Below are 23,005 nucleotides of genomic sequence, written 5' to 3'. Positions count from 1 at the left end.
TCTGGTAGGTAAATATAGTGTGTATCAATAACAATTTAGGACAAAACAAGTTTTTTGTTGCTTTAAGTGTGAGTCATTACAGAGAAAATAAAATTCTAAGTCATTTCTTAGTTGAGGCTTTGGAATAATGGGTTTTAAAAGGAGTATGTCGACAGAAAAATAAGAGCGCCACCATTAAAACAAGCAAACACTGATTTATTTTCTGTTTTTTTAATGGAATGATTGAGTTGGAAAAGTACATTAGTAGATTTTCATCGTGAGCAAAGACACTGATAGTTAACGGAACCCTAGCTGAGACAACTGGGCTCCCGACAGGTCTCAGCATCTTTTAGAGGCTGCACGCCTGCAACTTCTGGTCAGCCAGCTTGAGAGATGTCCAGGTGTTGAGCATGGAGGCCCTCAGCTTCCCCCAAACCAGGTGGTCGTTCAGCCCGAATATCTGCGCCGCAAACTGGGCAGCACCGTCAGGGGAGAGGATGGTGGAGCAGCCGAGACCTGCCAGAGGGAAGGAGGCTCAGTCACAACCGTGTATGTTAAACTTAACAAAAACACACATAGCGGGGGGGGGGGGGCGCTGAGCTCACCGCTTGGCATACGCAGGGAAGACCAGACGTCTTGGGCACCCCAGTCTGGAGTGAGAGGAGGGCAGTTGATGACGGGATACGCCGTGTTTCCGGACATGACTGGGCCGAGGCCGTTACTTCTGCCGGCCACCGCCACAAAAACAGTGGGCACGCCGTCACCTGAGGTGAATAAGAAGATGAAAATGACAATAGGTCTTATGATACAAAGGTGGGGGCAGGATACAGATCAACTATCACAAAGAAATACTCACCTTCATATTCTCCCTTGATGCGGAGAGTCTCGTCTGGACCCTTGTGTGCCGAGGTGACTCTCAGGAAGCAGGGGATGCCGTAGGAGGAGCACGCCTTCTTGATTTTTTCACAGTGAGCCATGTCAGAGGTGGAGCCCATTAAAACCACCACTCTGCCACTGGCCGACGACTCCAGGAGCAACTGGACAAAACAACACATCAGCCTTATTCCTGCCTGTTCTGGTTATTACGATGATGAAGTCGTCCTTCGTTGATGATTTACCAGATTTAATGATGAAATGTAGTGGTAGAAAAGTGTCTTTTACCTGAACCTTCTCAGACACCCACTCAAAGTTCCTCTTCACCATTTGCATGGCCTCAGGGGTGACTTCTTTAAGGTCTCGGTACACCTAGAAAGTGGAGGCAGGAACATTGTAGATTAATTTTAATGCAACTTTTGAAAAAACAAAACATTAATCAATGTATACAATGGAAAAGGCCTGACCTGCTTATCCTTCTGTTGGCTTCGATCTCCTGCTGGCCACAGCCTCCACGAATCGTTGTCAATCACGTCAGCCAGCACCACCTCTTTGGTCTTCACATTGACACCAAACTCAATCTGGAAGCAGGGAGGATTCAGGAGGTTAAATAAATAAATAAATCAAATAACGCAGTTTCATTCAATCCAACCAGAAGGGGGCAGCACATACCTTCATATCCACCAGCGTGCAGTTCTGTGTGGCCCAGGCCTTCTCTAGGATCTCAAAGATGGCCACCGTGCTGCGATTCATGATGTCAACCTCGCACTGGCCAATGTTGAGCCCAGCCAGACAGAACTTGGCTGCCAGCAGCTGCTCCTCTGACCACTGGGGGTCGTTGTTGGCATCATCCTAGGGGGGTAAAAAAAAGAAAAGAAAAAGGGAATGAGAGGACCATTTATTTCCACTTTCATTTTCCCCAACTGAAGTGAGGCTGCAGAGAACGTGAAATCCGACTCACTTTGAAGAACATCTCCATCTTCAGCGGTGTGAAGCGGTAGCCCTCCTTCACTCCCGGGTTCCTCTTCAGGAAAGATCCGGTTGCCACCCTTCGGCACACCCACTCGATGGGAATCATCTCGCAATGGGCCGCGATGAACGCCGTGTCCGAGTGCTGCTTCACAAAGGCCGTCTTGATGCCTGGTTGCAAGGTGGGTGCAGAGGAGAGAAGGAGGGCGGGGGGGGGGGAATCAGCCTCAAATTTGATACAGCCTTCAGGCAGTCTGATTTTATTATTTTACATTCATTCAAGATGGCTTTAAATTCTACACATTTTTAAAATCTGTATTTTTCAGGTTGGACTACTGTTAATCTCATTTATTATTTCTAGGGAAATCACCAGCAGGAGCAGAGACAGTTTGTTTTGTTTTTCTAAAAGGGAATTTTATCTCGATGTGGGACTTTTAAATTACAGACAGAAGTCCAATAAGTTAGATCCTGCAATAATTAAGAGTAGATGACGCCGATGTGGGTGGTCACGTTCTGCTTTAATTAGAAAATGTTGCCAATTCGTGTCACAAGACAGTTTGGCTCACTCATCCACACTCATGAGTGGCATGTGAGAAACACTTAGCCAATATGTTTTAAATTGAACCAAGATGGAGAGTGATTTCAGAGTATGGACTGGCATTAGTGCCGTCAATGCTCATGTCCGTCATTATTTGAGGGTGGAGCCATTTGGCTGTCTTATCAACTTCGGGCATGCGTATTGTGTATATCATCACAGATCAACTGAATATATTCAACCACAGTTCGCACTAAAAAAAAAAAAAAAAAGATTTAGTAAAGATCTGATTCATTACATGTGGACTGCAGCAGTTTTGGAGTTGATGAGGTAACAGGGTCAACAGACCTGGTCATTCCACCTTTGACACGTTTTATCTCCCCCACCCTTTAGTTCTAGATTCACACGTCACACTTGCCAATAGCACGTTCAATTCTCAACAATGATTCGGGAAAGTTGCGTCAGACAGAGAGTGAATCACAGGGTGACACCCGCGACGACTTTTCACGTGCCCTCACCGGATTCCTGCAGGAGCCTGAACACGCAGCTCGTGGTTTTGTTGGCGATGGCAGCCTTGCCCTCCATCTGGTCTTTCCTCACGGCATTCCCGGCAGTGATCTGGTCTTTGGACTGAACCAAAACCAGTCCGGGTTGGTCCATGAGCTCGAAGATTTGCTTCGTCTTGCCCTCGTTCAGCTTCTGGCCGATTTTTGATTCTGCAAAACAAACGCACAACGCAGTGATGACTGGCGACTGTGAATTAAACGATGCGCAGCTGCCTTAAAATTAAAGTTAAAAAAAAATGCATGCTGTACCTGGAGAAGAGGCCATAGTGTCGTTTCTGGACGACGAACGGTGCTAAAAAGAGACAGAGCACAAGAAACGAGTCAAAGTGCAGCTGCACAACTTTGATAAGTTGCGGGACGAAGAGACTGCGGGAGGCGTGCGGCGCTGCACAAGAGGGAAGTGGAGCCTGTCTTACGTGCTCTGGTAACCAATCGCGTCCTCCCGTACCACTCGGGAGCCAATCAGAACCACGCATTCCGATGTCACATGAGCTGGTGAAGACCCGTTCGCGCATCAAACGTTTGATGGGAGCCAAACTTTTTTGGAGGGGTGCTTTCCTGTCTTTTTGTCCAACAAATTAACGACATTGCCAACTTTTGTGCCTATAAGAGAATTGACTTGCTCTGACTCGATGGCGGAACACGCAGCGTAGGCGCGTAAAAGAATCGATAAATCAACAAAATAATAAAAACCAGGTGTTCATCTGAACGGGAAAAAGAACAACGCGTTTTCCCCTATTATCAACTGGGTGTGTAAATTTCCGTTGTGTCATATATGATAACTCGACAGCAAGCGTCCGTCTCTCTCCTTTTGCTTCGTTAAAAGTTGATTTTCCGTCCATTTTCCAGGTTCTCTGAAAGGGAGGTCAGCTGAGGTTGTTTGTTTCTAACGAGCCACGCGGTGCCTCAAATCAGCGCGGCACGTGCTGCCCACACCGCTCCCAACTCGCGCCGGAGAGCGTGTCCGTCCCGTCCAGGTCCAGGTACGCACGCACGCACGCGCTGCTGACAGCTACTCGGACTCGAGACGCTGCGGTCCGTCTGCTTCACCGCGGAGGAAGGAGATGGAGTTCGAGGAGTCCGGCATCGGGGAGGAGTGCGGCATTTTCGGCTGCGTCGCCGCGGGAGAGTGGCCCACTCAGCTGGAGGTGGCGCAGATACTCAGCCTGGGACTCGTGGCTCTACAGCACAGGTAAAGCTCGTGGAGAGGGGAACGGTGCACTGCTTAAAGTTAGCTGCTGCTGCTGCTGCTGCTGCTGCTGCTATAACAACGGGATGAAGCTACCAAGTTGTCTGTGAAGGTTCTCACTCAGCCATCCAGGTCATCTTAAAGTAGAAGGCTGAAGTTGGGAGGGCTTGGTTTTGTTCTTGCGGTCTTGAAGAGGAGAAAATGTCTTCATCACCGCAACTTAACCCTGCTTAGTTTAAGCTACTGAGTTTTCTCATCACTTTTCACCGAGTCCGTGATGAATGCTGCTTAACGCGTGGCTCAAGTGTGTCTAGAGCTAAAGCGATGGTTGTTTTTATTTCTGCTTATTCTAAATGTCAAAGATTTTGTCGGTTGAAGAAGAAGAAAAAAAACACCCAAATCCTGTCACGTACAGCGTTGTTTTGTCACTAAAGCTAAGTTGACATGAAACAAGAAATCATCAACTTTTAACAAATAACTTCAAACTCTTAACTTAAACGTTTTAGAATTCCTGTGCTGTAGATGTTAGAATTACCATCTGATCAACATTGCAGTGTTGAAAGTCAGATGTCACTTCCATAAATGATCAATTGTTCATTGCTTCCTCAAATATGTCAGCAATTCGGTCTTGTTGTCTAAGCGTATTTTGGTGGACAAATGAGCTGACATCCCACAACCGAAGAATCCCAACACTGCCGGTTTGATTTGATGATCTGGCCCGAAACCCAAACCAGGTCCCTAAACAATCCAAATAGTGAATTTGTGCCATGTTTTGCATAACCGGGGCATGAGATGGTGGGTTGGCCTTACCTCTGTTTGCGGGGATGATCCAGGGGAGGCCATTGAACAAACAGAATTGATCTTTATTATCGGGATGGGATCGTTCTCCTCTTTGCACTGCATCGCCTTATCAGCCATGTCATAGGTGAGTTTCTTTACCGCCACGTGAGGGTTGAGGTCTGAAAAAAGTAAAATGACTATTACTATGTGGTCATTAAAAAAAAAAAAAAAACAACAACAACTTTAAAGTATGGTGGATCTTAGTCATGTGACACAGAGACCCTAATCCATTATCTGCCGACAAATCACGGGACTGGGTCAGAAATGAAAGACAAAGGCCTTCAGTCAGTTCATGTGATGTGCAAAGTGATGACCGATGGAGACAAATTTCAGACCTTGATCCGAGGCTTTTCGCTTCCGTCCCTTGTTCACTGTGTAGGTGTCCTCTTTTTTCATCTTGGTCTCAGGGGAGCCTGCAAACAGTAGATACAATATTAAAAAAAAGATTAGAATGGGAACTCATGACCACACTGGAAGACAAAGGAACATTTCAAATGTAATTACTAGACTATATTGTTTCATTAGTTGAAAATGTTGTCTTTTGATTAAAAAAAAAAATACAATTAAATAATTTTTTCCTGCATTAATTTTCTGCATAAATGGCTTGTGATTTTTTTTTTTTAATTTTCTTGGACTCACTCTGTAGTTTGTGCGGCTGGTCCGAGCGACGCTCCTGCACCGCGTGCAGCGTCCGCTCCTCGTTGTTTAGCCGAGGCTCTAAGCTCACAGAGGAAGCGGAGCAGGAGCTGGGAGATCTTTCCTCCGCCACCCCGGCTGTCCTGCTCAGTGTGTTCATCTTTGGTAAACTCATCTCCACCTGGTTGCTCTCCTCGCAGTCCTCCTCGTCCGGGTCTGCCTGGTTGCCCTCCGTCCGCCTGGACCTGTAGTCGTGATTCGAGGCCCGACTCATGATGGCGTCCACCTCGTCGTAGAACCTCATGAGGCGCCGCGGGTCCGTTTCCTCGTACTTCCCTTTCTGCAGCGAGCGGTAGAGGTACTTGAGGTTCTTGTACTTGGTGTGGCACTGCTTCCAGTCCCGCTCGATGCCCTGCTGCATCAACCGGCTGGAGATCTGGACAAAGATGTCCCGCTTCCTGGTCGAGTTCTCCAGCTGCTTGCACACGCGTTCGTCCGACCAGACCTCCACCAGCGCTCGCACCTCCTCGTCGCTCCAGTTGCGGCCCGTGTCTTGCACGGTGACCACGTGGAACTGGTCCGAGCCGGATGGGTCGGCGATGACCAAACCGCCGTCTGGAGTTGCATTTAAAAAAAAAACCAAACTGTCAGGAAAAAGATTTTGACCTTCTGTGACCTTCACCTGGCGTTTTCACTTTCACCTGTTTCTGTCCATTTAACGTCCAGGTCTGCGTCCATGTCATAATCGTCACTGTTGTCGTCTGAAAATGAAAAAAAAAAAATTGAGGAGAACATAGCTTTTATTTTTTTGTACCAACTAGATTGTTACCATGGTAGCACAAGCACATGAGGCATCAGGAATACGTACCATCGTCAATTTCAATGACGATCTCGCTCTCCGAGGCCGCCTTCAGCGCCGGGGCTTGCACCGCTACTTGCCCTCCTCCCATTTCCACCTCGTACAGCTTCTTCTCTATCTCCGCCATCCCGTTCTTCAGCTCCTGGTCCAGTAGGATGGTCTCCACCTCGTCAAAGAACTTCATGTACTTCCCGGGGCCTCCGGCGCCGGCGCCCCCCGCCGCGTGAGCACTCTTGGCCGTCTTGTAGTCGTACTTGAGGTTCTTGTACTTTGTCCGGCACTGCTTCCAGTTGCGCACCACCCCGAACTTCCTCAGCATCTGGCGGGCCATTTCCTGGAAGATGGACTTGTTGCGCAGCGTGCTCTTGAGCCGCTCCCGTATCTTGCGGTCGCCCCAGATGCACAGCAACGCTCGCACCTCGTCGTCCGTCCAGTGGCGCCCGCCCTCCTCGGCCACGCTCATGCTGTACGGCCGAGGTCGGATCGATTGGATCGGGTGCATTCGACTCTTGATGCCTGCACACGGACAAAAATAAACTTAATTAAAATTAATTTTGGCTTGAAAGTGCGTGGAGAAGTTTGAAAAAAAACTTGTGTTTTGCAAATCAAAAAAATTCATTTGTGATTTCATTTTGTTTTTCTTTTAAAGTGATCAGCATTTTGTTTTGTAGAGCCACATTTATTTACCTTCCTGCCCTGGAACAGTGACGGAGCCGTGGATTGCTGTGTGACTTGGCTCCTCCCTCGCCTCTTCCTGCCAGACGTCCTGTGGCCCCCCCTCCACTCCAGGGCTGTAGCTCGCTGAGGCACCTCCTGCTGCTGCCGCCGCCGCTGCTGCCGCCGCTGCGTCACGCTTCCTGCTCTGCTGAAGTCCCAGGCTCCTGCATTTGGCCTGACACTCCCACCAGCTGCGCACGACACTGAGCCTCCTCAGCCGCTCAGAGATCAACTCGAATGTGGCTCTGCTCTCGGCTACGTGCTCGGCTCCCACCTCGTCCCACACGGACAGCAGAGCCAGCGCCTCGTCCTCCCCCCACTGCCTCTCCGCCGAGCCCCGCTCCTCCACCACCTCCCTATCACCTCCTCTTTGTCTCGCTGCTCTTCCCTCCATGTTTGAGCTGACCTGGAAACGCTTTCTTTTGCCCAGTTCCCTAGGCAACCAGGCGGTTAAGCCTGAGAGCAACGCCTCCGTGCTGAAAAGCAGCCTCACCACTGGCTTAAGCTGTGTGCTGAGGGGGCGGGACCAAGTGTAATCTGAGAAGCAGCTTGGTAAATAGGCTGAAACTGCAGCAGGGCGATTCCCCCCACACCCCCACCTCCCTGAACAATAGAAGCGGAGAAACAGACGGCTCTGTTATCTCTTTTTTTTTATTTTCTGTTTTTCTTTGCTGTCAGTTTTCATTGCCGCCTCCTCGTGAATCAAACCTGTTTGTTTTGCCCAAAGGCTCACACCAGGGGAAATCAAGTGTGTTCGTGTTCAGTCTTGCAGAGAAGACCAGAGTCAGTGGTTTTGTAATAAAGCACTTTGGGAAACTGTGAAAGGTGCAGGAAGAATGTACTGTCCATTTAGCATTTTAGATTTTGCGATATCTGCCATGTGATTTTCCTCCTGGGTGAAAAAAGGTTTTTGTCCCTTTTTTTTTTTTTTAATCTCTGACTGGTCGAATTCACGGGTGATCATTTGTGTCCGCTAAGGGGCCAGGAGAGCGCGGGGATTGTCACATGTAATGGAGCCGATCCACCCACGTACACAGCCCACAAGGTAACATCACGCTGGTTGACGATCACAAAGCAGCACAACTCCCCCTTCAAGATCCTCTAGTCTCTGTATTTTTCACACAGTTTAATCCTAGCACCGCGCTGGTCTTTCATTTCATTTTTGTTTTGGCTGCAGGGAATGGGATTAGTGAGCATCGCCTTCCCTCCCGAGGCTCTTCAGAAGCTGCGTCACGGGGCCCTCGGTATATGTCACACGCGCTACTCCACCACGGGGGTCTCGGAGCTGCAGAACTGCCAGCCCTTTGTGGTGGACACCATGCACGGCAAGGTGGCCGTGGCGCACAACGGCGAGCTGATCAACGCCGACGCTCTGCGGAAAAAGGTCAGCCGCGCGGCCTCGCTAATGTGCCGTGTGGTCTTTTTAGCACGTGATCGGAGCAGGAGCTGCACGATGTGACTCATTAAACCTGTTGGGTTTTATTAAGAGCTTGTTGAATGCCCCGCACAGGTCATGCGCCACGGCGTCGGCCTCTCCACCAGCTCGGACAGCGAGCTCATCATTCAGCTGCTGGCTCTGACTCCGCCCATGGAAGAGCTCGGTGCCCCCGACTGGGTTGCCAGGTCAGCCTCGACGCTGTCAGACTTGAATTCTTATCTTTCTCTTTCACTTTCTGTTCGTCAGTAATACTTGTCCCCGGTCATGTGTTCTCTGTTGAAGAATAAAGAACCTGATGAGCGAAACGCCCACCTCGTACTCACTGCTGGTGATGTTCAAGGACGTCATCTACGCCGTGCGCGACCCCTACGGAAACCGACCGCTCTGCATCGGGCGCATCGTCCCCATCTCCAAGCTGCACAACTCAGGTACCCCCTGGAACGTTTGCCCTCACCTGAACTCACCCTGGACCTGCTGATAACGCCAGGCACCACAAGATACCAGATGGTTCTTTTTTTGTGTGCGTGTGTGTTATAGGTCACACGGCAACATTTGATTTTGTCAGGGGTGAGTTGTGTCACGCTGGCGGATAATTAACCTGACCCTTGGCTTGTGTGCTCAGGCTCTGGGGAGGAGGACACCGAGGGCTGGGTTGTGTCATCGGAGTCCTGCAGTTTCCAGTCTATCGGTGCACGGTCAGTGGTTATCACTAGTAAGATACAATCTACGTTGAAGGCCCCGTTTGGATCACTCTGTTTTTATGTTGTTTTGTTTCTGTGTCCTTTCTAATCCTCAGGTACTACAGAGAAGTCTTACCAGGGGAGATAGTTCAAATCTCCAGGCATGGAGTCCAGTCCCTGAGTATTGTCCCTCGTCCTGAGGGAGACCCCGCTGCCTTTTGTATATTTGAATATGTTTATTTTGCAAGACCAGACTCTATCTTTGAAGGTTGGAACACATTTTTATCATCATTATTATTATTTTTTATTATTTTCTTCATCAGTCTGTATTGCGCCTCCTGCATAATAATGTCAGTTGAGTTGTTGAGAGCTGGGCTTTGTTTTCTCATTGTTATTCAAAGTCTTTCATTCAAAAGGCCTGTTCAGTTAAAAAGGCAGTCCAGGGAGCCCCCGTGTGATTAACCTCAGCGCCAACATCGCGGGTGCGGCAAACACACTTGTCCACCCGATCAACAAATGAGTGGTTTTGTTATGTTGATGGGGTGAAACCTGCCCATCAGTTGTTTCCCCAACGACCCACTGTCGATGTTACGGTGCAAAGTGGGGTTAAATCACCTGGGGTGGAACCTCAGGGCTGGCTGTTAATTGCTACGTCTTGTGTTCTTGTAAAATTCTGGCAACACAAGGGACCTAGGTGTATCTTTTTTCTTATTTTGTTGTTTTGTTGGATAGATAGAAACTTTGTCTGTTTTTCATTAAAAGAGATTTGCCTTAGACACAGCTTTAAAAATTTACAAAATTAAACAATGCACTCAAACACATTCACACAGATAAAAGAGTGCAGATTATTTTTGCTGTTCAGAACAGTTATTGAAGAGGGGATGAATGATTTGTTTTTCCGTGCCAGTGGAAGGAGTGGTGAAGGGGCTCCTCCGTGATGAGGGTGGTGTTCCTCACCACTGAGCGCCTGTAAAGTTCTGTCAGAGGTAGTTGGGCTGTTCTGGTTATTTTCCTGGCCTGTTTCATTATGCAGGGAGAGTTTTATTTTGGTAGAGGTGGTGAGGAAGTTGAACCAGAATGGAATATTATAGGTGAGTGTAGATTCAATGAGTGAAAGGTCCTCAAGCAGAGAACTGTGGAGGCTCCTTAGATGAAGGGCTTCGAATAGCAATGAACGCAGTCCAGTTGCCTACAACTTTGTCTCAACTCTCCAAAGTGACCGTCAGTCAACAATCATGGTCAATGTACATGTCTGGTATCTCACCCCACTTCACCGCAGGGCAGATGGTCTACACTGTGAGGCAGCGCTGTGGGCGGCAGCTGGCCATCGAGGCTCCAACGGACGCGGACGTGGTCAGCACCGTGCCCGAGTCTGCAACTCCGGCCGCGTTGGGCTACGCTCAGCAGGTTTGGGCCAATCAGAATCCTGCACAGCAACCTGCCGGCTCACCCCCTGGTGGTGGAGCCATGTCCTCAAAAGGTCTGCTCTCTCCTCCGACTCGCAGTCAGGGCTGCCGTACATCGAGGTTCTGTGCAAGAACCGCTACGTGGGAAGGACTTTCATTCAGCCCAACACCCGCCTCAGGCAGCTGGGGGTCGCCAAGAAGTTCGGGGCCTTGACGGACAACTTTGCCGGCAAACGGGTGGTGCTGATCGACGACTCCATCGTCAGAGGAAACACCATCTCCCCCATTATAAAACTGCTGAAGGAAGCCGGGGCAACCGAGGTCTGTCAGTTGACTCTCTAGATGTGATAGATTACATGGTGACAGGATGAGTTGCCCAGCAAAGGAATCACTTTTTTTTTCTCCAAAAATCAACACGACAGCTGGACAGAGGTTGACGTCTCAGGTCTTTCACTCAAGACAAGGGGATTGTCACACAGTTCAGAGCAGTGCAGCATGCCATTTACCCCTGCAGGGGCCGCTGGTGATGGATGGCTGAACCTGTTGCACAACCTGCCAAAGAATAAACAAGATTCAATTTGAACAAAAACTGGGGAAGCCTTTGGGGCTGGTTTCTGACATTATTATCTTGTCAAGAGGTTGCCAGTGTTGCACGAGTTAAAACACAGCAGGTCTCATCCTGCAAGAAAAGGAGTGGTTCCAAAATAGAAAAACTGAGTCCAAAAGAAGGTGGTAGTACAACTTAAATGTGAATTTCTGGCCAACTTGCAGCAGTCGGGTCTCTGTTAGCAGAAGATCAAACCTGCCAGTGGTTACATCAGTGGTTCTCAAACTTTCTGTCATGGCTCCCTTTGGAGGAAGAAACATTTGATCCCCCCCCACCCCCACAAAATAAGCTGTTTTCGGCTTCATTGAAACAATATTTATTAAAAAAAAAAAAAAAAAATCAGCATTCCTTTCACCTGTTTAAATCATTTATGTTGTGCAAATAACAGCAAACCCCACCTCATGTTTCGCGCCTCCCCTGACTGGACCCAGGGTGCCCGCCACCCACTTGGTTACATACACATGTTGACTGTGCTAATTTTAATCACAAGTCCACAAATAAAGCTCTGTGGATGTAGAACACGGAGGGCAGATTAGGGAATTGTGTCATGAATGGTTTCAAATCAGAATGTTGTAGTTCAGCGGTGACAAAAAGTGATTGTAATGTCAGTTCAATGATTAAGCTGCTCTTTCTGACAGGTCCACATCAGGGTTGCCTCTCCACCCATAAAATTCCCCTGTTACATGGGCATTAACATACCTACCAAGGAGGAACTCATTGCCAACAAGCCAGAGTTTCAGAACATTGCCGGATACATCGGTGAGTGCAATCGCAACTGTATTTGTTTTATCTTGCCGGTTTTGCACAGCTGTGTGAGCACCTGAGCTCTCTTTGCAGGGGCCGACAGTGTTCAGTACCTGAGTGTGGAGGGCCTGGTGTCGGCCGTGCAGGAGGGTATCGGCTCCATGCAGAGTGAGAAGGTCATCGGCTCCAACATGTCCAGCAAGCGAAGCGGCCACTGCGTCGCCTGCCTGACTGGGAAGTATCCAGTGGAGCTGGAGTGGTAGCTCGTGTGCAGACACAGCAGCAGTACTGTGGATTTTCTACAAGCTCTGATGACTAATAGACACACACCCGTTTAAAATATTGCCTGGGTAAGATGGCCACGTGCCAAGAACCGTCTAGATCCCCGTTTCTTGCCATCTTGCCTTTGAGGACCTCTAGTGGTCGTCTCTCTACATCGCTGCTTTATACCTGAATGTTTTGCCACTTTTGAGACATTCAGAAGTGTTCACAGGTGCACACTTAGCCATGCAGCATTAAAATAAATCGTTCCAATCATCAACTACACAGAAATAACATTAGGGCCTTTATTCTTCTGAGGAACGCACAAGGCTAGTGACCAAAAAGTGTCTTGTTTTCTATACCAGTGTAACTTTTCTACCTTTTCTTTCTATTAACTGTCATCATTTTCCATTGTCTGTTTCATTTGTGACACGAAAGAGTGTAACAATAAAAACGAGGATTACTGCAAGGTTGTCTGGTGACATTCAATTTCAAATTTATTTTAATAAGAAAGAACAAAGCTGTTTATAGTAACAGCAGATTAGAACATTAACAAAGTGAGAGTCATAGAACATTTTTCACATTAGAATAAAACTGGAATATTCATGAGGTTAAAACAAAAAAAGACAAACTTGCATCCATTCATTATTACGTAGTTCACTTATTTAGTTACTTTGGAGATACTTCAGGGGGCGCTCCTGTTTCCATAATCACCTTTTATTCCTGTATATAAGAAGCAGAAAGGCTGGTTGTGGCACCAATACTGCAAAGTAAGACAAAGCATCATGAATGTGTTGATTCTCTGTCATTACCTGGGAGAATATCCCATTGCCATGCTGCTCTCAGTAGAACATCCTGTTGAATGAACACAGCAAATATGGATAAAAGGGATCAATGACCTCCTCCATGGACAGTGATCACCCAGGCATCAAAACTCACCTGCTACTCTGACTCATCCAGGTGTCTTGATGTTTATGCGGATGGTTGTTGAACCTCGACAGCAAGTTGGAGCTCCTGGGACTGAAGGAGATCCTGTCGCATGACTGCTCGGGCTTGAACGGAGACAGACGGCGCCTCAGGATCTCCTTCAGGTGGCGTTTGGAGCCCGGCGATGACACGTAGCATTCGTCACGGAGGCGTTTGGACTGGGGGTGAGGGTCCCAGCTCGCATCCCGGTGGCGTTTCCTCAGCAGGGGGCGGTGGGGCGACAGGGCGAGCGCGGCCAGGGCCGAGGAAGAGGAGGGGGAGGAGAAAGAGGTGGAGACGGGGTGACCTCTGCCAACCTCAGAGCTCCGCGCACAGAAACGGCACGGAGGCCCGGGGTGGAAAGACCTTCCGCTCTGGCAGACGAACCTGTGGTAGAACTTAATGAATTCATCATCCAGCTGCTCCGACGACCACGATGAGCCGCCCGCTGGCAGGGAGGAGTCATAGGAAAGGTGGCGCCTGGGGGGACGGGGTCTTGAGGTCGAAGCTGAGCGTGTTGGCGAAGGCTGCGGCTGGAAGGACAGATGAGAGTCTTGAGGGTAGAACGCCCTCAGAGAGACGTTTGTAGTGGACGTGAGGGATTCGGACATCGATCTGCGCCTCTTTGGCTCTCGAGAGAAGCCCTCCATTGAGGGGGCTCCGGGGCCTCTACAAGGGGCATGTGGTGATCTGCTGAGAATCGTCGCCATTTTGGTCCTCAAGGGACTATGCCTTACTGGAGACCGGTAGTCGCATGGTCTGTCTCTGACACACGTACAATTTCCATCAGCCTGCACCGAGTGTGCAGCCAGAGAGAGTCTTTTCGACCTGAGAGACAGGTCCGGGGATTCTCTTGATCGTGAAGGACTGAAATGAAAATTCGAGGGCAGCTTTGGCTCAGGCACGTCAAAGGTCTCGTTTAGAGAGACCTTCATTGGTTTACAGGTCTCAGAAACACCAGAGAGATCCATGACGAAGACGGGCTGAGGCTGCGGTCTTCTCCCCCTCCCTGGAGAATGCTCTGGAGCTGACCAAGCCTGCTGATTGGTCGCTGCCTTCGAAGGTGACCGAGGGACGTCGCAGTTTTTCAGAGAGCGACCCAAATGCTCCCTCCTGGCCATCTGCTTGTGATGGACGTGTCTCAGCGGAGCAGAGAGGGAGTTGTTGAAACTGCTCCGACTGGGCTGCTGCCTCCACCTGCGGTACCTCCTCAGCACCGAGTCGGCCGCCTCCGTCGTGTGCTGCCGACTCCAGGCCTGCTTTACTCGGTCGACCATGCCGGGGTAGAGATCCGCCAGTGGACAGCCGCGGCTCCTGAAAGTCATGTTCAAGTCCTCATCCACGTCTTCGGGCTGGAGCCCCAGCAGCGACGAGTTTTGGCTGCTTTTATCCAACAGGCTCAGGCTGAGCTGACTGGCGTCCCCTCTGGCGATCAGCCCTGCACAGGAGAGGGCGAGACGGAGAGAGAGAGAGAGAGAGAGAGAGAGAGAGAGAGAGAGAGAGAGAGAGGTCACCTGACAGTAATAAAAAAAGTGTGTTGTTTTCAAACGTGTCGCCGAGAGCTTTCTTGTTCTTACCATCGTCATCCTCCGATAAGAATTGTGTGGAAACACTAGAAACACACGTGTCATTGGCTCCACCATCCTGAAGCGTGAGGTCCAACTATAGAAATCCACTGTTATTAGTTTAATTCAATAGAGATACTATACAGGGAGGGATGTTACTAATCTCACCTGAGAGTTTCTTGTGCTATCCTGGCGTCCAGCTGAGAAATTTTTTTGAAGTAATCAGAATGAATAGCAGCAAACACTTTTGTTTTGTTTGAGCTTGGTAAATTTTAACACTGATTTTAAAGTTAAGGGAGATTGGAAACTCACATCTCAGAGACACGTCTGCTAAATCTGGGAAGTTCTGAAGCCTTTCGATGTCTACGTCGTTTAAGTCGACCTCTATTCCATCTTGGTACTCAAGCTTTGAATACTGTGGAAAACAAAAAAAAAAAGTAATTCAATCTCAATTCACATTACATTGTGCGTTCAAAGATAGCCCCTACTAACGCTTGCTTCGCTCCGTGCCATCGATTCAGTTGCGGCCAAACTGTTTCTCAACAAACCTTTTCTATGATTCGCTCCAACGAACTTTTGTAGTTGAGAATGTTCTTATTCATTTGAGCGGTGAAATCCATATCCACGGTGTCGTTTTGTTGATGTTACGCGGTGCTGACGGACGACTAAACCGCGGTAGATTTTCAAATTATTCTTCTACCACTTTTCTTCGGACAGCTTAACCACCGCGACGCGAGCTACTGCCCTCTACTGGTCACTTTCTCTTACTTCAGTTTCAAGATTTGAGAGTATGGTGCCTTCAGTTTCACGGGAAATAACCCTTCCAACGGAAGCTAAATTGTTTTTCAACGTGTCGCTAAAGCGAGAGGAATACATAGAAAATTCAAAAATCTATAAATTGTAAGTGGAAAGTATTTTATCAGAGAGGATTGTTAAATGCGCGCCGGAGGCTTCCCGTACAAAGGAGCTGTCACACACACTTCTACACTTCTACAATCATACTTCTACACAAAACAAACGTATTATGCATTCACATTTATATGAATTAGTTTACTAAGTCCGATATAGGGCATGTGATGTTTTGTTTGTGAATTTTGTTCACGATAAACGCAATCGAGGGCGTTTACTGTCGAAATAAACGAGCACAAAAGACGCACATGAAGCAGCTGTGAGTGGGACGTCATAATTGTCTGTGTCGTCATCTTCCTGGGACAAGCAGCATGTCGACTGCGTTATTTCCCCCCCCCCTGCAACCGAGTTCAGCAAAGACTTTAACTGTGATTCGCTTACGGTGGTAGGGTAGGGGGTGGGTCTAGGACTAGTGGCAAATCAGAAGCCAGAAGAGGTGTGCAAACTCTGTTGTAGAAAAAAAATAATAATAATGCCTCTCGCTCCCGGAAGTTTCATCTCGAGCAGCAGAGCATTAAAAAGCCTTCTTCTCGTGAATTAAACTGTCCATGAATTAAGTTACAAGTGTCCAGAACCAGCGCCCACATATCGTGGGTTAGCGGTCTATGAATTATTTGTCATCATGGCTGCTCGGACGCTGCAGGAGCTCGTAGCCGCCGCTGCCGCTGTGCACGCAGACCGAGTAGCAGTCACGTATGACGGCGGGACACCGTCGAAAAGACCGGAGTCCTTACGGTACCGGGACGTGATCGAACTGTCCGGTGAACTGTCTCAAACACTGCGCCTGACGTGCACTCCCGATGACGGAGTGATTGGCCTGTACTGCACTGATGACTTGCTAATACCCGTGTGGATCCTCGGGTGAGTGAGGGAAACCCAGAGGTGAAGGTGCGTAATGAGGGACACTGATGTTGTTGCTCTTTGAACAGCATCCTACAGACGCCTGCTGCCTACGTACCGCTGGATCCCGAGGCTCCAGGACTCCTCTGTGCCGGAGTCATGAAGCAGTGTGGCCTTCAGTACTGCGCTGTGAAGACTGACCTCCTGCAGGTAGTATGGGATAGAAGACAGTAGCTTTATTGTCAATGCAGAAATAACAACAAAAACAGTATAGTTTACACATAAGGTGCACTTCACTTGTTCGTCTATGTTTCCCTGATAATAGTATTTTTTATGATTTATTTTTTTTGTTTGTTTGTTTCCTGATTTGCTTTTTTTTTTCATGTGTTCCTCCGCTGAAGCAATTCCAGACGTCTCTTGCTGAACACTTCGCCACGGAGGTCCACACGGTGTTGCCTAAATTCAAACTTGTCATCGTGCAACTCAGGCGGCTGCTGGTCAGCCACAGCAAAGAGGGAGCAGAGCAAAGTGGAGCTCAGACAGCAGGTGGCGCCAATCGTGGTGACGCGCTTCGGGCTAGACACACGGACTTGGCTTATGTGCTCCACACATCTGGAACAACTGGCCTTCCAAAGACTGTCAGGGTGCCGCACAAGTGTATCCTTCCCAACATACTGCACCTGAGGTGAGCATTACACTTACACCTGTGCAGTAAAGCATCTCTCCCACGTCGCAAGTTTGTGACAGCAACACAAATCTCCCCTGGAATCAGGTCTTTGTTTCAGATGCAAGCGGATGATGTGGTGTTCCTTGCCTCGCCTCTGACCTTTGACCCCTCTGTGGTGGACCTGTTCTTGGCGTTGTCGTCTGGAGCTCAGGTCCTCATCATCCCCTCTGTGATCAAGAAGATGCCCAGACGACTGGCTCGCCTGCTGTTTGACGATCACAAGACGACAGTCCTCCAAGTAAATGTCTGAAGGGTTTTCATTCCCCGTTGGGAAGACGCTGGAACACTGTCACAGTACTATTATGAATTTTTTCCCCCCCACAGGTCACACCAACACTGCTCGTCCGATTTGGGCATGGCGTCTTGAAACAGGAAGTGCTGTCACCTGCTTCGTCGCTGCGAGTGCTGGCTCTGGGCGGAGAGGCCTGCCCCCCGCCGGCTCTGCTCAGAGCCTGGAGGCATCAGGACAACAAGACCAGCATTTACAACATCTACGGCATCACTGAGGTGTCCTGCTGGGCCTGCTGCTACAAGATACCAGAGTCCCTGCTGCAAACCGATGACCAGTGAGTGCGTACTCAGACAAATAATTGTTTGGTGATAAAGGTCTCAAATGATCCAAAATGCTCTGCTGCCTGCTCCACTTTTCAAAAGGTTCTGGAAATTAGCCCTGAGTGATGTCACATGGGGCTTGGAGATTAGTCCCAGTTCGGTTACAACACCCCCAGCCAGGTGTTCGGGCCTTCTGTCCAAACATGTTTCAGCAAGAAGTTTAAAACCAGACTTTTGGCCAAAGGCTAAATTTTCGGTTTTCTGGAGCTCTGTAGATTTTGTAGATAAGTTATCACGTAAGGCTGCTCCTGTTTAGTCCAGGATGTCATAGAAGCATGTCATGTGTGTAGTACACAACCTTTGAAAGCCAATGGAACATGTTTAAACTACTTTTCCTTTCAGGACGGCGTCATTCGTCCCTCTCGGCCCTCCTCTGATGGACACAAGGGTGGAAGTCAGAGATGAAGACGGCTACATTGTCACAGAGGGAGAAGGCCAGGTATTCATAGGTGGGACACCCCCCCCCCCCCCCCCCCAACTGGCACAAACACGCATGCAAAAACCTTATGGTAATTTACCTACCTGACGTGGATCATGTCCTTGGATGTGGCAGGTGGCGAGGAGCGGGTGTGTCTCCTCGACCACGAGGACACGGTTGTCCCTGGAACCATGAGAGCGACGGGGGACTGGGTGGACGTCAGAGACGCACAGCTGTGCTTCCTGGGACGCAGAGACCGGCGGATCAAACGCCACGGGAAGCGGGTCAACTTGGACAGCGTGCAGCAAGTTAGATTCTTTCTATTTCATGTTTCGTCGTTCATTATTTTCTGTAAATCTGTCGTTTTTGTTTTTACACAGTTAAGCTCATGAGGCTGTACCAGGCTAGTAATCTATTATTAAGTAATCCACTACTGTAATTAAACTACTTTTCTTTAGTAACAGAGTAATGTAACTGGATTACTCTGGCAAAACTGGTAATTATATCATGGTTACTTTATCAAGTAACGATTCCATTACTTTTCTGAAATATTTTGCAAGCTAAAATGTCTGAAGTTTAGAAAAACAACCGGAAACAACGATGTCACAGATTGAGGATGCAGCCGCGCATGCAATGTCATAGATATGCAACGACGCACTAAAGCAAGCATTGCAGCAGGAAAAGAAAAAAACAGCGGTTGTATTTCATAGCTGGAAATACAAACAGGATTTTGAGTTCATCTCGTCTAAATGAAAGAATATTGTGGTTCGTTGTGCGTTATGTGCAGGAAACAAGACGTTCTCAACTGTTACTTTATCTTTTTTTTTAACTAAAATAATGGATTACTTACGAAACAAAGTAGTTAAAGTATCAGATTACTTTTTAAGGACTAATCAGTAGTTGGATTACTTTCATAGAGTAATCCCAAAAACACTTGTCTATGAAAGACCTGAAGATGCAAATAACAAGGCACTTTTTTGGTTTCCTTCCTGCAGCTGATTTCAGCTTTGCCGCAGGTGGAGGCCTGCGTCGTGCTTCTGCACCGACGCTCGCGTCTGCTGGCCTTCGTCGTGCCGTCCCCGCTCGCAGACCAGGCAGCAGCCTCTCCTCTCCAGCAACGCGAGGACCAGACGGGGCTCCCTGTGGAGGCGACGGGCGGTGCAGGCGGAGACCCGAGCAGGCTCGTGCTGAGGCAGCTGTCTCTGCTGCTGCCGTCTCACAGCGTCCCCGACACGCTGGTCGTCGTCCCGGCGCTGTGCCAAACGCCTCATGGTGAGAAGTCCCAGCCTCCGCCAGACCTCAGGGGGAATCCAGCCGGCGGTGAACTGACGTCTGTTACGTCGTAGGGAAAGTGGACACGGACGCGCTCCTGAGCATTTACCACAGACAGAGGCGTTGTCTGACGGAGGGGCCTTGTGACGTGGATGGACTAAGGCAAACTCTTCAGAGGCTGTGGCAGGTATTTCAATCAATCAATCAGCTTTTATTTGTACAGCGCTAAATCAAATCCAATCCAAAGACGTCTCAAAACACTTTGTACAATGTTATAAAAGGGGTGGAGTACATTTATTTATTCATTTATTAGATTTAGTAAACTAAAAGAGCAGATCCAGACTCCGGAGGGCCATCATCTGCCTATGACCAGTTGGGGTGAAAAGGAAAACACAAAAAATAAGTAGAGGAGAGAAGCAGAAGTAGAAGAAGCAGAAGTAGTCAGAGTGGCAGACAGGCCAGAGTGGAGTTGCAGTGTTAACAATATAGATTTAGCTATATAAGAATAAATAATTCAAATATGTAAATAAACAGATGTTGTGTTGTATACATCAAACCATTCTAAAATTTAAATAGGTTTAAATGTTCAGTGGTGGGGTGGACAAGCCGCTGTCCATGTAGAATGTGTTTGTCTGTGTTTGGGAGGGCAAGAGTCCATAATGGCCCTTGATCTGCCGTTAAATTACTCTTCTTCCTCCTCCTCCTCACTCCCACTCCCTCCCTTCCCGTCTGACTCACCTCCACCCAATCGACAGGAATCTCTGGGCCTCCCCGCCGACCTGGCCGTCAATGAGAAATCCAACTTCCTGCTGAGCGGGGGAGATTCCCTGAAGGCGCTGCACCTCTGCGAAGACGTCCTCGCCGCCGTGGGGGCTTCCTCGCCAGAGCTGCTGGAGGTTTTACTGGACAGGAGCTTCGCTGACGTGCTGCACCACGTAGCAAGAGTGACCATGGCGCCGCCGTTGGAGAACGCCCCCCCAACGCTGGGGAAAAAACGTCCTGCGGACGTTCCTGCAGCAGTGCCGGCCAAACGGGAATGTGAACGGTCCTCAGCAGCAGAGCAGACCCGGGTGGGGAAAGTTGTACGGCGGGCAGGCGAGGTGACGGACTTGAAGAGCGGCGGTCAAGGGACAAATGGCCGTTTTCAGGTAGCAGATTCTGGTGAAAAGCCTGCAGAGGTGAGTCTCGCCCTGCGGCAGAGCTGGTCCTCAGACACTGGCAGGTGCGTGGACGCCTCCCCGGTGCTTCTGGTCCACGGCAGAACGGGCAGAGCGACGGTGTTCATCGGCTCGCACTCGCACAGGTTTCAGGCTTTGGACCTGAGCAGCGGCAGCTGCCTGTGGGAGCGAGTCCTCGGGGACAGGATCGAGTCCTCGGCTGCTGTGTCTCTCTGCGGGAGCCTCGTGGTCGTAGGTCAGCATGGCCTCTTCAAGGGGGGACTTTTTTTTTTTCTTTCTTTGTACGTAACTGGTCTTCAGAAGCCCTGGTTTCTATTTGTCTTTTATTTTCACCAGGTTGCTACGACGGCTGCGTGTATTTCCTGTGCACAACATCTGGGGAGACCCAGTGGACCTTTCAGACAGGAGATGCAGTGAAGAGCTGTCCAGCTGTGGATCCCCTCTCAGGCCTGGTGATCGTGGGGTCACATGACGGACATGTTTACGCCCTGAACCCGGAGGTGAGAACAATACATGCAAAGCCCCTTATAATGAGAATTAGTTTTTTTCCATTTGCATTGCAAAAACAGTGGATCATGTCCGTTTTTCATTTCATTTCATACCTTCTTTTTTTTTTTACAGCGATTAAAAATTGTAAGAAGACAGTTTGAAATTATTATTTCTACCATTTCATCAAGCAGATTTCTTTCCAAACATAAGCAAGAAAACATTTTTTTCCTGTCTTTGGAGCGCCACAAATTTCAAATTAAATAAATAAGTTCTCAATTAACCAGAATGAATGAAGTTTATTGGAAAATAGAGGCCGAGCTATTTTAAATTTTGCCAATGCAATGGGTCAATGCAATTAAATGCCTGTAATACTTGAAAGTCCAACAATAATATTGTCAATGGTTTATTTTAGTTTCCTTCTTATTTTTTACTGTTGTCGGAAACATTGTGTTTTAAATGTCGACCCCTTGTGTATTTCACAGAAGCAGCAGTGCGTATGGAGGCGTCACTGCGGTGGCGGCGCTGTTTTCTCCTCCCCCTCCTTCCACCCGTCGCTCCGCCAGCTGTACGTCGCCTCTCTCGGGGGTCGACTGCTCTGCCTCCACCCTGTGAGTTCACTCGCTGGACCATGACACACGCCCACACACACACACACACACACACACACACTCTTCTGCAGGTAATGCTGAAAGGCTTCTGACAGATGATCTCTCCTCTCCCAGGACAGCGGCGAGGTCCTGTGGACGCACTGCGCCGGCGTCCCGTTCTTCTCGTCACCAAACGCCGCCTCCGGCCTCGTGCTCGTCGGCTCCGTGGACGGAAACGTCAGCTGCCTCAGCACCTCAGGAGAAGTGGTGAGAGATGGTTCGGACTGTTCATAGTGTGTGGACTCCACTCTGTGCTGTGAGGGAGTGTAAAGGTCCTTAAACACCGGCAGCGAATTCGCAAGGTGAATTATTCGCTTTTTTTAAAAAAAAAAAAAACCTCTTGAAGTCAATGGAACCATACACACCGGCAGAGGCTCAGAGGCGTTTCTAGCCTCCTCTTCCAAAATGATATTAACACACACACACACTCTCTCTTTTTCTCTCTTACTTTCTCTCTCACACACACACACACACACACACACACACACACACACACACACAGAAAATAATTAAAAAGGAAAAAAATGTGGAAGGAGAATTCGACCAGAGGGTGACGCAACTGCACCAGCATTGCACCCAGTTTATTTTGGTGTAGAAGGAGGTCTGATATACTGGCCGTGGTGTCTCCCTGCAGTTGTGGCAGTTCTTAACGGAGGGACCCGTCTTCTCCTCCCCGTGCGTCACTCCGGACTGGCGCTCCGTCCTGTGCGGGTCACACGACGGCCGCCTGTACTGCCTCAACGCGGCCGACGGCTCCCCGGCGTGGACGTTCCAGACGTCGGGGAAGGTCTACTCCAGTCCGTGCACCTTTGACGCCTCGGCCGTGGGCGGGACGGGACTTCTGGTGGCCGCGGCCTCGACGGATGGCTCACTGTGGATCCTGGACGGCGGTGACGGACGGGCTCTGGCCTCGGTCACTCTGGTGGGGGAGCTGTTCTCGTCCCCGGTGGTGTGGGGCCGCTCGCTCGTCATCGGCTGCCGCAATGACTATGTTTATTGTTTGGAGCTGGCTGATAAGGGAAAGATGAAGAATAAATAAACAGATGGGTTGTTTTTTTTTTAAATAAATAAGATGAATGAGTG

At 49.1% G+C, this 23,005-nt stretch overlaps 4 protein-coding genes across 8 annotated transcripts; 2 read left to right on the top strand and 2 right to left on the bottom strand.

The window, feature by feature from the left end:
- Nucleotides 1–194: 194 nt before the first annotated feature.
- paics (phosphoribosylaminoimidazole carboxylase, phosphoribosylaminoimidazole succinocarboxamide synthetase) lies at nucleotides 195–7,572 on the bottom strand. 2 transcript variants are annotated; one of them, XM_076039402.1, is made up of 15 exons: nucleotides 7,134–7,572; nucleotides 6,456–6,962; nucleotides 6,289–6,348; nucleotides 5,591–6,202; nucleotides 5,287–5,364; nucleotides 4,922–5,070; nucleotides 3,172–3,214; nucleotides 2,875–3,072; nucleotides 1,814–1,992; nucleotides 1,525–1,704; nucleotides 1,320–1,433; nucleotides 1,141–1,224; nucleotides 836–1,016; nucleotides 585–743; nucleotides 195–495 (listed from the first exon to the last, which is right to left on the bottom strand). In XM_076039402.1, the coding sequence occupies exons 1-15, from the start codon at nucleotides 7,555–7,557 to the stop codon at nucleotides 329–331; spliced, it is 3,135 nt and encodes a 1,044-aa protein (XP_075895517.1). In that variant the 5' UTR covers nucleotides 7,558–7,572; the 3' UTR covers nucleotides 195–328. The 2 variants fall into 2 exon arrangements, with proteins under 2 accessions (XP_075895517.1, XP_075895518.1); XM_076039403.1 differs by lacking the exons at nucleotides 4,922–5,070; nucleotides 5,287–5,364; nucleotides 5,591–6,202; ... (1 more) ...; nucleotides 6,456–6,962; nucleotides 7,134–7,572 and adding an exon at nucleotides 3,339–3,413.
- ppat (phosphoribosyl pyrophosphate amidotransferase) lies at nucleotides 3,216–12,768 on the top strand. Of its 3 annotated transcripts, none has more exons than XM_076039411.1 (12): nucleotides 3,216–3,417; nucleotides 3,772–4,114; nucleotides 8,142–8,208; nucleotides 8,341–8,547; nucleotides 8,674–8,786; nucleotides 8,884–9,029; nucleotides 9,224–9,296; nucleotides 9,398–9,549; nucleotides 10,561–10,688; nucleotides 10,787–11,008; nucleotides 11,933–12,053; nucleotides 12,132–12,768. In XM_076039411.1, exons 2-12 carry the CDS (start codon nucleotides 3,987–3,989, stop codon nucleotides 12,299–12,301), a joined length of 1,527 nt encoding a protein of 508 aa, XP_075895526.1. In that variant the 5' UTR covers nucleotides 3,216–3,417; nucleotides 3,772–3,986; the 3' UTR covers nucleotides 12,302–12,768. The 3 variants fall into 3 exon arrangements, with proteins under 3 accessions (XP_075895526.1, XP_075895527.1, XP_075895525.1); XM_076039412.1 differs by having other exon boundaries at nucleotides 3,332–3,346; XM_076039410.1 differs by lacking the exon at nucleotides 3,216–3,417 and adding an exon at nucleotides 3,439–3,671.
- A 10-nt stretch (nucleotides 12,769–12,778) lies between these two features.
- LOC142897244 (uncharacterized) lies at nucleotides 12,779–15,557 on the bottom strand. Its single transcript, XM_076039409.1, has 7 exons — nucleotides 15,379–15,557; nucleotides 15,143–15,245; nucleotides 14,999–15,030; nucleotides 14,843–14,927; nucleotides 13,239–14,703; nucleotides 13,112–13,154; nucleotides 12,779–13,022 (listed from the first exon to the last, which is right to left on the bottom strand). The coding sequence occupies exons 1-6, from the start codon at nucleotides 15,448–15,450 to the stop codon at nucleotides 13,142–13,144; spliced, it is 1,770 nt and encodes a 589-aa protein (XP_075895524.1). The 5' UTR covers nucleotides 15,451–15,557; the 3' UTR covers nucleotides 12,779–13,022; nucleotides 13,112–13,141.
- A 523-nt stretch (nucleotides 15,558–16,080) lies between these two features.
- Nucleotides 16,081–22,976, top strand: aasdh (aminoadipate-semialdehyde dehydrogenase). 2 transcript variants are annotated; one of them, XR_012928425.1, is made up of 14 exons: nucleotides 16,081–16,600; nucleotides 16,669–16,789; nucleotides 16,981–17,264; nucleotides 17,352–17,544; nucleotides 17,631–17,872; nucleotides 18,261–18,367; nucleotides 18,472–18,644; nucleotides 19,332–19,608; nucleotides 19,683–19,795; nucleotides 20,364–21,021; nucleotides 21,123–21,286; nucleotides 21,758–21,883; nucleotides 21,998–22,224; nucleotides 22,557–22,695. XR_012928425.1 is itself a non-coding variant. In XM_076039216.1 (14 exons), exons 1-14 carry the CDS (start codon nucleotides 16,362–16,364, stop codon nucleotides 22,959–22,961), a joined length of 3,234 nt encoding a protein of 1,077 aa, XP_075895331.1. In that variant the 5' UTR covers nucleotides 16,083–16,361; the 3' UTR covers nucleotides 22,962–22,976. The 2 variants fall into 2 exon arrangements, 1 of the variants encoding a protein (XP_075895331.1); XM_076039216.1 differs by having other exon boundaries at nucleotides 16,083–16,600; nucleotides 21,998–22,129; nucleotides 22,557–22,976.
- Nucleotides 22,977–23,005: the final 29 nt, after the last annotated feature.

Source organism: Nelusetta ayraudi, unplaced genomic scaffold (genome assembly GCF_046127955.1).
Source record: "Nelusetta ayraudi isolate G7.1 ecotype Tasmania unplaced genomic scaffold, CSIRO-AGI_Nayr_v1 ptg000059l, whole genome shotgun sequence".
In the NCBI taxonomy this organism is placed as follows: domain Eukaryota; kingdom Metazoa; phylum Chordata; class Actinopteri; order Tetraodontiformes; family Monacanthidae; genus Nelusetta; species Nelusetta ayraudi.
Note: the sequence above shows the minus strand (reverse complement) of the source record. Positions and strands in the feature narration are given on the sequence as shown.

Bases quoted from the DNA above. Each gene is read 5' to 3' on its own strand.
- LOC142897244 (XM_076039409.1), bottom strand. From the start codon at position 15,450: ATGGATTTCACCGCTCAAATGAATAAGAACATTCTCAACTACAAAAGT. The intron at 14,928-14,998 runs GTGAGATTAGTA...GGATTTCTATAG, and splicing joins ATAGCACAAGAAACTCTCAG to TTGGACCTCACGCTTCAGGA. The intron at 14,704-14,842 runs GTAAGAACAAGA...TCTCCTGTGCAG, and splicing joins CTTATCGGAGGATGACGATG to GGCTGATCGCCAGAGGGGAC.
- aasdh (XM_076039216.1), top strand. From the start codon at position 16,362: ATGGCTGCTCGGACGCTGCAGGAGCTCGTAGCCGCCGCTGCCGCTGTG. The intron at 21,022-21,122 runs GTCAGCATGGCC...TATTTTCACCAG, and splicing joins CGGGAGCCTCGTGGTCGTAG to GTTGCTACGACGGCTGCGTG. The intron at 21,884-21,997 runs GTGAGTTCACTC...CTCCTCTCCCAG, and splicing joins GACTGCTCTGCCTCCACCCT to GACAGCGGCGAGGTCCTGTG.
- paics (XM_076039402.1), bottom strand. From the start codon at position 7,557: ATGGAGGGAAGAGCAGCGAGACAAAGAGGAGGTGATAGGGAGGTGGTG. The intron at 3,215-4,921 runs GTAAGGCCAACC...GTCTCTTTTTAG, and splicing joins GATCATCCCCGCAAACAGAG to CACCGTTCGTCGTCCAGAAA. The intron at 1,225-1,319 runs GTCAGGCCTTTT...TCCACTTTCTAG, and splicing joins GCCAACAGAAGGATAAGCAG to GTGTACCGAGACCTTAAAGA.
- ppat (XM_076039411.1), top strand. From the start codon at position 3,987: ATGGAGTTCGAGGAGTCCGGCATCGGGGAGGAGTGCGGCATTTTCGGC. The intron at 4,115-8,141 runs GTAAAGCTCGTG...GTGTCCGCTAAG, and splicing joins CTCGTGGCTCTACAGCACAG to GGGCCAGGAGAGCGCGGGGA. The intron at 10,689-10,786 runs GTTTGGGCCAAT...TCCGACTCGCAG, and splicing joins CGTTGGGCTACGCTCAGCAG to TCAGGGCTGCCGTACATCGA.